The 11,929-nt window shown below is 41.7% G+C and overlaps 1 protein-coding gene across 6 annotated transcripts in view; it reads left to right on the top strand.

The window, feature by feature from the left end:
• Positions 1 to 11,419, top strand: part of Map3k20 (mitogen-activated protein kinase kinase kinase 20) — a 172,133-nt gene extending 160,714 nt beyond the window's left edge. For all 6 annotated transcript variants that reach the window (XM_040294480.2, XM_078017615.1, XM_078017614.1 and 3 more), the window contains exons 18-20: positions 1,358 to 1,432; positions 5,494 to 5,644; positions 10,113 to 11,419. In XM_040294480.2, the coding sequence (XP_040150414.1) occupies positions 1,358 to 1,432; positions 5,494 to 5,644; positions 10,113 to 10,813 (927 nt within the window). In that variant the 3' untranslated portion in view covers positions 10,814 to 11,419. The remainder of the gene's footprint in view (positions 1 to 1,357; positions 1,433 to 5,493; positions 5,645 to 10,112) is intronic.
• Positions 11,420 to 11,929: the final 510 nt, after the last annotated feature.

Genomic DNA, 11,929 nt, shown 5'->3' on the forward strand with positions numbered 1-11,929 from the left:
GAGTGTTCAGAGCCACAGCACTAGACTTGTAAATGCGTTCTCCTGTTCTACACAGGCATGAGATTGCTAAACACCCAACCTTTTAATATAGGAGCAGACTCATCATCAAGTATACTGACTTAATGTTCGTTGTTGGATTCCTTTGCATAACTGGAAGGTATTTCAGTGGCATTATTTATCTGTCAAGGTTATGATTTAATTTTAACTTTTTTGATGCTGTGAGGGCATATTATTTTGATGTTTCTTGAAGACAGGAAGTATAGATGCTTTTTCATAAAACTGAATACAGATGTTTTGGTTATACTACCATATATGCAACCTGGAATACCAATATTGACAAGGCTCATAGGAAAAGTAAGATTGGGCAGACCATTCAAAATGTGTACAACATTTTAATACCAACAGAAGTAATATCAATCTTAATTTAAAAACAAACAAACAAAAACACAGACTCAGTAGCATAGGCCTGTAGTCCCAGCTACTTGGGAGGCTCAGGTAGAAATACTGCCAGTTTGAGATCAGCCTGGGCAATTATCAAGCACATTTCTGGACCCATCTCAGGCAGTCATTGTTTTGTTGCCTTAAACCTGGAGGGACAGGAAAATGGGAACAGAAGGCAACTCACTTCTATAAGGATTATTTGAATCAAAATTAACATAGGATCCAAGGTATAGGCTTCTTCTCTAATCCTTTGTTTTTTTTTTATTAAACTTTATTTATTCTAATTTGTTATATATGACAGCAAAATGGAATTCAATTTACATTCCACAAATAGAGCACAATTTTTCATGTCTCTGGTTGTACACAAAGTAGAGTCACACCATTTGTGTTTTCATACATATACTTAAGGTAATTATGTCCATCTCATTCCACTGCTTTCCTACCCCCATGCAGCCACAGTGTCTTTATTTGCATACATAGCTTTTCAGGATAACCTGACGGAGGGGATGCTCAGGGATTGTTGGTGCCTCTGTACCAGCTACTGCCCAAGGAAGACACTTCCCGGTCTTCTCATATTATTATGGCTCTCTCTTAATTTTGAGAAAGCTTTCTGCTGATGCTTCAAACATGAGCATGAATGAACAGCTAATAATAGGACTGAGTGATAGTGAATGTTATATCACAAAAGAGGAGACTGTGGGAAACAGGACTAGCTGTTTACAAATATGTGAAAGGATGTTTTATAAAAAAACAAAACCAGAACATTAGTGTGTTTTGAACCAAAATGATTTCCATGTGAATCTGATACTATATCCCTATCTTCCAACTGTGTATGGCACAACTGGCCTCAAAGAAACACACTATAGCCGAGCAGGTTTTATGGCGGTACCATACTATCCTGACTTTTGTTTTCCAGCCACCGTTTGTTATGGAGAAGTGGATTGTAGGAATTGTGAAAAACCTGACCGTGGAGTGCACTGTCACGTATGAGGTAAGCTCCTGGGGAGAAAGGCTGGTGGCTCCACCATCAGGGAGTAGGTCAGGATTCATCGGGTCTCTCAGAGTGCACCTCGCTTACTGGAAGACACATGATTTAACCAGCACAAATATGGAGATCAATGTAACTTCTCTAACGAAGTGTTGGAAAGAAAAGAGAACAGAATGAAGTACCTAGATAGAGATTGCGGAACCCTTCACCCATTTATTCTTTGACTGAATGTAGTTAAGTTGGGTATGAGAAATGCCAAAGAGGGACTGAGACAGATCTTGGCCTTCTTGGAACTAAGAGTTTAGGGTGAGAAGAGATCAGTGATTCTTCAAAAAACAATGCCCACTCCACCTGGGAAGAGAGTGCATTTATCAAAAACAGATGAACAGTTGGGCGCAGTGGTACATGTCTGTAATCCCAGCAGCTCAGGAGGCTGAGGCAGGAGGATCACGAGTTCCAAGCCAGCCTCAGCAACTTAGCGAGGCCCTAAGTAACTCAGCAAAACCCTATCTCTAAATCAAAAATATTAAAACAGCTGTGGGATGTGCTCAGTGGTTAAGCAACCCTGGGTTCAATCCCCAGTACCAAAAAAGAAAAGAAAGAAAAATGAACAGACTCCATAAATTTTTATATAGAAAAATGAATTCTTTTAGAAAAAATTGCTATTGAAATTAAAATTCAAAACATTTAGTACCTGCTGACCTGCACTGTTCTGTGATAAGGATAGATGAGGTCTATACTCTCTTCAGACGTATATTCTAAGCAACAAAGAATGAGAGGTAGAAGATGGGAAATAACTTGGGGTGTTGGATTGGAGGGAAGAACTCTCCTCCAGGAGGAGACAGGGAGTGGAACTGGAACAGCAAGTTGAACTCTATGGAACAGAGTCCATGACTAAGCTAGCCAAATAGCCATACCAGCTCAGCAAGGAGGTTCAGGAAGAAGCCTGTATTCACTTTAAGTACAGTGGGAAGTCAGTGGACATTTTAAGCCATAGAGAGAAAGAACCTAATTATGTTTTTAAGATCTTCTGTAAAATACTGTGTATATAGTTAACAACACTTTGTACTCAAAATGTAAGCAAACAGAGTTCATGTATTTTACTGATTTTTTTAAAAATTACACTAACAGAGAATGATCTCTCTATAAATATGTTTTAATAATCTATGTTCAGGGCTGAGGTTGTGGCTCAGGGGTGGAGCGCTTGCCTAGCATGTGTGAGACACTGGGTTCAATCTTCAGCACAACATAAAAATAAATTTAAAGAAAGGTATTGTATACATTTATAACTTGAAAATTTTAAATAAATAAAAATAATATGTTTAATAAATGTATTGAAACTAGACTTTTTTTGTTTGTTTTTGGTATTAGGGATTGAACTCAGGGGCACTTGACCACTGAGCCATATCCCCAGCCCTTTTTTGTATTTTATTTAGAGACAGGGTCTCACTGAGTTGCTTAGTGCCTCACCATTGCTGAGGCTGGCTTTGAACTCACAATCTTCCTGCCTCAGCCTCCGAAGCACTGAAATTATAGGCATGTGCCATTGGGCCGGGCTCAATAAATGTTTGGAAATGTACAACATCTTCACAGCTAGTAGGATACTGTCCTTACAAATTAGTGGGACCCTACACAGAGCCAGGTGGATTGTGCGGTTATAATCAGAATCTGGGGACACATAAAGATATTAGTATACATCTATCATCCATAGGACATGCACTTTCTTAAAGATTTATCAGGAACCAATCACCATAAGAAATGCGGACACCTGCTGTGTCTCACCAACCTCATGTAAATACTGAGAGAGAGTTATCCTTGTCTCCATTTTTCAGATAGAGAAAGTTGATCAGAGATATGAAGGGCAGTCTTGAGGCTCCAGGTACAGAGCTGTGGGGGTCACATCAGCTGACCAGAAAAACACTTTCCCCTCTTGTTAGCTTCTTAAATTCGACTTCAAATTGGACTTTATAAACTGTGCTTTGAGAGAGTTTCCTGAGCTAGCCTGGTAGCTCTTCTGTATTAGAGATCCAACTCTGGCCAGCCCACTCCAAGCCTAGACTGCTGGCAGTGATGACCCTCACCTGCACAGGTTTGCAGGTATGCTGCCCCTGAGAAGTAACATGAGCTTTCAAAATATAGCTTGCAGGGCACAAAACTCAATCAAAGGAGGTTACATTGGTCTTGATCTTGTCATTTAGACCCTTTGCCCTTGTTAATAGTTCTTCGTTACCCAGAAAAAAAAAAAAAAACCCTCTTCTTAGTAAGCAGATGGTTGGAGCAGCAGATTTCTCTGCCTGAAATAGGTGTTTCTACACACACCTCCACCTGTTCCTTGCTGCTTCTGTTACCGCTGTTGAATGGTGACGAGTCCTTGCTTCCCCAATGCTGAAGAATAACACCAGAAAAGCACGCCGAGGCAAGGTCAGAGTAGAAATTAGAAATTTATTAAAGGACAGCAGAAAAGACTTCTCCCGGAGGAAGAAGGGAACCCAAGAGGTGGAATCCATGGAAGTGCGGTTGTCTCCCTTTTTTATAGTTTTGGTGATGGAATGTAAGGGAGAAGGGTTGGGACACAGGTGGGCCAAACAAGTAATCTGGGCAGGAAGGACTTCATTATCACTTTTTGGGATGGGCTATCTCCCAATCTGTTAGGGGTTGTTTCCTGGGTTCCAATAACATTCCTTTGGGGTGGACTTTGGCCTAGGGCCTTTCCAGGACTTCAATAACATTCCATGAGTTGTCCTGCGTTTCCGGAATCATTATCAGCATGGCCTCCATTTTAGATTTCACTCGATGATATTAGACCCGATTTACCTAACTACACTGACTACCTAACTTTAAATCTGGCTTCACTTCTCCCTCACTCCCCTTGCTCTTCCTCCTGCACCTCCCCTTTTAAACTCCGTGATGATATAAGCCACTTGTGTCTGTGCTTTTCACTTCTGAGTTTTGTAACTGTACTGAATCTTGGAGACTTTGTTGTCATTGTTGCTGTGTTTTGTTTTGGGGTGCTGGGGATCTAGCTTAGGGCTGGACAAGAGCTCTACCGTTGATTTAACTCCCCAGAACTTTAACCCTTTAATCTGCATGGCTTTGGGAAGCCTGGTGATGAGGGAGATTTCAGAACCGAAATGGGCCATGCCTTGATCTGGTATCCTCTCCTTTTTCTGATCCTGATTTCTTACTCTTGACCCATCTCACTTGGCACCTGTTACCTTTGGCTTTTCCTATGGGGACTAGTTCCATCGAGCTGCCCACATGCACCCAAATTCTCTGTGACCAAAGGCTGGCTTGACCAAAAGGGTGTTAAATGTTCATTTCTTCAATAAAAGATCTGTTTTTAAGTACTAAAAACAGAAGAAATTATTTTTCATTTCTTATCAAAGAGGTAAGTGGAGATTGGCCAAATGTCACATACACATTATGAGAGAAGATAATCACAAATGTAACTACTACTGGAATCTACTGATGAATTTGTCATAATCCATTAAGAAATAAAATTATTTTATTTAAGAAATAAAATGCATTAAGAATACATGCTTAGAATTTCTTTTTTTTTTAAAGAGAGAGTGAGAGAGAGTGAGAGGGGAGAGAGAGAGATAGAGAGAATTTTTAATATTTATTTTTTAGTTCTCGGCGGACACAACATCTTTGTTGGTATGTGGTGCTGAGGATCGAACCTGGGCGGCACGCATGCCAGGCGAACACGATACTGCTTGAGCCACATCCCCAGCCCCATTCTTAGAATTTCTAAGACCTTGGATTCAATTATAGCACAGAAAGGAAGAAAGAAAGAAAGAAAGAAAGAAAGGGGGAAGGGAGAAGGGAGGGAGGGAAGAAGGACAAGAAAAAAGTGCTATAATCCACTAAGGAATAAAGTAGTTAAAATTTTCCTCTTAATCAATTTAGCATATTTAGGCAAACTATTCAAATAGTTTACTTAAGGTAAGTGTTTTAAGGAGTGAAATTGAAGTAACATAATAACCCAGGTTTCTTTTCTTCCCATTTTTAAATATATGTTTGCTCACAGGTTTCTTTCTTTTCCTATTTTTTTTTTTAATCAGAATGATGTGAGAACTCCAAAAATCACAAAACATGTCCATTCGATTCAGTGGAGCAGAACCAAGCCTCAGGATGAGGTGAAAGCTGTCCAGCTGTCCATCCAGACCTCGCTCCCCAACACAGAGGGCAATCCTGGCAGCAGGTCCAACTCAAGTAAGTTAATATGCTCAGAACACGTGTGTGCTGGATTCCAGAAAGTTACAAAATTCTCATAGCAGAGGTAAGGGCCAATCGATGTATGGACTCAGGTTTCCAATATAATGCTTCCTTCTTATACTTTTATAATATTGGTTTTATAAACAGATTATGTGGAGAGTTGCATTTATAGACATAAATGAGCATATTATAATAAATTTAAATACCTATGATAAAAGATAAATATTTATGATTATATTGCATTGGCAAATAAAAATGTGTTTGTAAGGTTAGTTTCCAAAAGTGTGTCTAAACTGTGTGCAATGGGCACACACCTGTAATCCCAGTGGCTCAAGAGACTGAGGCAGGAAGATAGCGAGTTCAAAGCCAGCCTCAGCAATTTAGCAAGGCCCTAAGCAACTTAGTGAGACCCTGTCTCTAAGTAAATATAAAAAAAGGGTTGGGGATGTGGCTCAGTGGTTAAGTGCCCTGGGTTCAATCCCAAGTACAAAAAAAAAAAAAAAAAAAAGTGTCTATACCAATATGAATTTTCCATGTGTAGCAAACATTCCTACAAAGCCCTTGCTGTCACGGGGACAACTTCTTGAGTCCTGAACACCATTGCTACATCAAAGCATGGGAATGATGAGGGAAGGATGGAGTGAAAACACACAGGGTCAGGAAGGAAAGAAGAGAGAATAGAGAAAGACTAGGAAAACTTAAAATGCAAATGATGGATAGTGGTGATAATAAGTACAAATGATATAAAGAAACAATTTAGAATAATAGAGAGGAAGGCTAGCTGACTGGCATCAAATTGGTCTTTATTTGATGGATTCAAGGAAGAGGTTCTGATCCTCAGCTTTGTAGATCCAGAAACACTAATAACAGCAGAACTGGGACAATCTCACAAACATGTTGCAGACAGTTGTAGACAAAAACCCACGTGGAGTTCCCTCTTCACCGTGAGAAATACAACTGCCAAACAAACCAGAAATACACGTTTTCTGAATAGTGCATTGTTTTCCTAAGGGAAGAATATGCCTGTGGAGCTATGTGAGAAGGTTCTTTGGTGGCCCGAAACAAGCCAGGGCCTCTGTGAACCTGCCAAGATGACTGGATTTTTTTTTTTTTTTTTTTTTTTTTTTTTTGGTATTGGGGATTGAACCCAGAGGTGCTTTACCACTGACCCATATCTCCAGCCCTTTTTTTGTTTTTATTTTGAGACAGGGTATCACTAAGTTGCTTAGGGTCTCTCTAAATTGCTCAGGCTGGCTATGAACCTGGGATCCTCCTGCCTCAGCCTCCCCAGCTGCTGGGATTATGAGTGTATACCACCATGCCCAGCCCAGCTATTCTTAAATGTCCATTAACCAATGTGCCCAGAATCCTGCTTTTATCCACCAAGAAATTTTCTGACAGCATGCCAAAGCTATCCACCTTTGTCCACACAGTTGGTTCGGTTATGTTCTGATAATCACGAGGCCATTCTGACCACGCTGATTGGGCTTGAGTTTTTATCAAGTTGTCTTGTCTACAAACACATTGGGAAACATCTTTTAGGTGTGCTGTTTCTACAAACAACTATTCTACACCATAGACATGGATTCCCATCAGCTTCCCCCTCCAAGTTATTTTCTATTTGTTAATTCAATGAGTGCTGCCTGGCATGCCCACTATCATACCTTCAAGGACTTTTTTCAGCCCTGATTCCAAATTCCCTGGGGGATCTTATGGTACCTCTAGGCTATGGGTGCAATTTTTTTCTCCCAAGCATTCTCCATGGACCAGTGAACCATGTGGTTAGAATGAGATGGTGGTGGATGGCAGAGAGTCACAGCAACATGCTGTGACCTGAGGGATGGAGGCAGGGATACCCTTCTCCGAACAGTGCAATGGGCAGACTTCCAATGTGCCCTTTATTTCTCTTAAATAAAAATCTTTTAAGAGACAGTAAGTTATTCTTTCTCTAAAGATGTGTGCAGGAATGGTCAGTGAATGCCCTTCTATCTTCACTTCTATCTTGACTTCTATCTGGAGTTGCTCCAGATGAATTTCTTCCCTCTCAATATCAACTGGAGAGTTTGCAGCACTGGTTTCCCTTTGACTTACTCCAATTTGGGCCCGTTCACCTCCCCTCCATCCTCCCTGTATTCCTTTTTATCCCTTTATCCAATATGATGTGAAGCCCCAGAGGATTCCACCCAATCAGCTAAGATCTCTTTTTGGGAGGGAGAGGGTATACTGGGGATTGAACTCAGGGGCACTCAACCACTGAGCCACATCCCCAGCACTATTTGTATTTCATTTAGAGACAGAATCTCATTGAGTTGCTTAGTGCCTCACTGTTGCTGAGGCTGGCTTTGAACTCGAAACCTTCCTGCCTCAGCCTCCTAACAATCAGCCAAGATCTCTTTCAGCTGCAAGTAGCAGGAAACTCAATTTCCACTGACCTCCTTCGAGGATGGTCAAAGGGTGATCTGAAGACCAACGGCATCCAGATTACCCCCATGAACTTGTTAGAAATGCAGACTCTAGGGCCCAGTCTCAAACCTACTGAGTTAGAAATTTGGGGGTAGAACCAGCAGTCTACATTTTAAGGAGCCCTCCAGGTAATTGAGAGGTATTCTGAAGTCCCTCAGCCACTGATTTAAATTACAGTAAAATGTTTTGTCTTCCTTAAGAAGTCCAGAGGGGGCACAGGCAGGAAGATGAACCAGTTCAGTGATGCTGAGGTCAGGGAACCCCCTTTCCTTCCTTCCACTCTATCATACTCACCCTCTTGTGTTTATAGTCATGTGAAGATACGACAGTGCCCAGAAGAAATGAGGGGTGAGGTCCCCGCTCCTGTTCTCACATTAAGGAATGATGAAAGCAGACTACCCCTCACCAATTCTGCTTTGGCTCATCCCTTCCTACCATCAGCATGTCTGGCTTAGACTAACCAAGCCAGAAGGTGGTTAATGGGGCTGGAGACCAAACAAAATCAGGGCTCTGTGGGAAGCTAAATTTTCAGAGAAGTCAAGGTGAGGGAAAGATGGCATTGTGACACTGTGTGATTCTGTGTGTATGAAGTTTCTAGAATAATCAAAACCACAGAAACAAGCCAACATGGTGACACATGCCTGTAATCCCAGCAGCTCGGGAGGCTGAGGCAGGCGGATCACAAGTTCAAAGCCAGCCTCAACAATTTAGAGAGGCCATAAGCAACTCAGTGAGACTCTAAATAAAATATTTTTAAAAGGCTGGAGATATGACTCAGTGGTTAAACTTCCCTGGTTCAATCCCTGGTTCAGAGAAAAAAAAAACCCACAAAAACATAGAAACAAAGTCAAGGTAGATGCCAAGGGGTGGGAAGAAGGAGGAGGGGAAGGAGGAAGTGGTGTTTATTGGGCACAGAATTTCCATGTTGCAAGAAGAAACCATCTAGAGATCTGGTGGACAACAATGTAAATATACTCATCATTTCTGAACTGTACACTTAAAAATATATGTTTTGTTGTGCTAAGACACAACAAAAGAAGGCATCGAGGTTGACTGAAGATTCCTATGCACAGGCCACTGGTGTCAGCTCAAGTCCCTCACCCCCAGGGTGCTGATCATCTGTGCCCAGGCAGAGAAGGAGGCAAAGAGAAGTGAGCATGTGCTGCTCCCCTCCAGAAAGTTCCATCAGCATATGCAGAGCCAGAGAAGGGGAGGAAATGTGGCAGGAAGCACCACCTAGAACTCTGGACGGTGGGCAGCACGGTTCAGGCCCTGGGAAGACAAGGAGATCCCAGTGAGAGGAACTTGCGTGGACACTGAAATACAGCTTACTAAGTGCTCCTTGTGAATTAGGCTTCTTCCTTTATCCTCTCTTCTTCCTACCTGACACACAGCTTCATTTCTTATTACTGAAAGCTCTCCTCCTTGCTGACCTACTGGCAGCTGTCTGGAGACACGCTGTCTTCCTTCCAAACACCTGACTGTTTGCACCTTTGGAACTTTACTGCTTTTATCTGCCTTTGAGTCTTTGAGGGTTTCAAAGCACCAGGTTGGCAAAAAGCCTTTGGTTTATAAAACATGCCCCTGACACCCAAGCACAAACAGCAGTATCGACAAGTGAAAACACAACTACATATGAGGATGATGGGATTTACATGAGAAGGACCTGGGGTAATTGAATGAGTGAACTTGGGCAAGTTACATGACCTTTCAAGCTTCCTCATTGATAGAATAAGATTATTAGTATTTACCTGAGAAATCATCAGAAGAATTGAACAATGCCAAGCACATGACATATACTCAGTGCCAATGTCCTTATTGGGGGGGAAAAAAAAAGTTCTTGCACTAATATAGGAAATGCCCTTATACTAGTCTAGAATTTCTATGAATGGTAAAGCTTAGTGTGTTCCAAACAGCCTTGTGTTCCCCTGAGACAGTCTTGTGAGTTAGGCATGCAGCTTCCGAGTGCCTTAAAGGATGCTGATTTCCATTTCTCCCACAGGTGCTGACTGCCACTGGTTAGACACACTGAGGATGCGGCAGATTGCATCCAACACTTCTCTGCCGTGTTCCCAGAGCAATCCTATTCTGGGGTCATCCTTCTTCCCATACTTTGACAACCAGGATTCCTACGCTGCGGCTGTGAGGCGGACCCAGGGGCCCATTAAGTATCAACAGATTACGCCTATCAACCAGTCCAGAAGCTCCTCCCCAACTCAGTATGGGCTGACTAAAAACTTCTCCTCTCTGCATCTCAACTCCAGGGACAGTGGCTTCTCCAGTCTCAACACTGACAGCTCTACAGAGAGGGGCCGCTACTCAGACAGAAACAGGAACAAATATGACCGAGGTAGTTTATCCCTCAATTCTTCTCCTAGAGGAAGATACAGTGGGAAAAGTCAGCATTCCACTCCTTCAAGAGAAAGATATTCTGGAAAGTTCTACAGGTTGTCCCAGTCAGCACTTAGTCTTTACCAGTCACCTGACTTCAAGAGAAAACCAAGTGAACTCCGCGTACCCAGAACCATCCCAGGGATGCCCTTGCACCCTGAGTCTGACTCCAAAGCCAGTGAAGAGGAAAGCAAAGTGAGCGAAGGAGGATGGACTAAGGTGGAATACCGCAAGAAGCCCCACAGGGCCTCCCCTGCCAAGACTAACAAAGAAAGGGCCAGAGGAAACTACCGTGGGCGGAGGAACTTTTGATGAATTGACCTAGGCCCAGAGTTTTCTGAACAGATGTTTCTTGCAAAGGATTTTCATAACAGGATGTCTTCAGACTCAGTTACCAAACTCACAGCAACTCTTCCACGTTTTGGATTGGGAAATACCTTCTAAATGAAACTACTGCCAAACCAGGGCCAAAATTATGGATGTCGGCTGCCTAGTAGTGGTAACTAGACTTGAAACTCTTGTTGGAGAAGGGACTCTGCCATCTCTTTACCCTAAGCACTGACATTCTGGTTAGCAGGACTGAGACCTGGGAGAGGAAGTGAGGTCAACAACAAAAAATCAGAATTCTAGATAAAGACAGGAACAGTAATATTGAATTTTTCCTTCTGTTAAAAGCTCCTGTATGGCTCAGCAAGACACCATTACTGACCTTTATTTATTTAAACTTTCGATTTTTTGTTCATCTTGAATTTTTTATATATTAGTTGCCCAAGGCTCCTGGCTCACTCATCTCACCCTTGTCTCAGCCCTGCTAGTTAGTATTTATTTGAGTAAGATATTTGTGTTTCTACCATGGTCACAATTGAACTGGTCTGATTTGTCCATTTTAGGTAATAAAAAAAAAGCTATTGAACTTAATGTTGGTCTTGATACACATCAGTCACCACGGTTCCTCAGAAACCAAAGACCTAAATTGCTGAGGAGGTTTGTGATTTTTTTTTTTCTTAAGTTCTCAGGAGTCCTTTTGAGTAGTTTTCCACATTTTGCCAAAGAAAGAGCGAGGAGGTGAAAATAGCAGTCTATACAGTGCCCTTGCCATGTCAGAAATCTAAAATCTAAAAAAAAAAAAAAACAGCGCAGAATAATAACATCACAAGTTAAAAATCAGAGAAATTTAAAATTACTTGCATCCTTGTTAGAACAAGACAGTAAATACCAGTCCTGCAGCAAGACAGCTCTAAGCAGCTAGGGGTAGAGAGGAAACTGCTTGCAGTTCAGGTCAGGAATTCAACTTAAATATGAAATTCTTCATATTTTACAAATCAACAACCCTATATCAAATAAATGTTCCTTTCAGTATTTGAGATTCTGTTCAGCATTCCAATGTCCTTTGCCCTGCCCAGGATTCTTAATGCTCTTGTAAATCTA

The sequence above is a fragment of the Ictidomys tridecemlineatus genome, chromosome 7 (genome assembly GCF_052094955.1).
Source record: "Ictidomys tridecemlineatus isolate mIctTri1 chromosome 7, mIctTri1.hap1, whole genome shotgun sequence".
NCBI classification, from domain to species: domain Eukaryota; kingdom Metazoa; phylum Chordata; class Mammalia; order Rodentia; family Sciuridae; genus Ictidomys; species Ictidomys tridecemlineatus.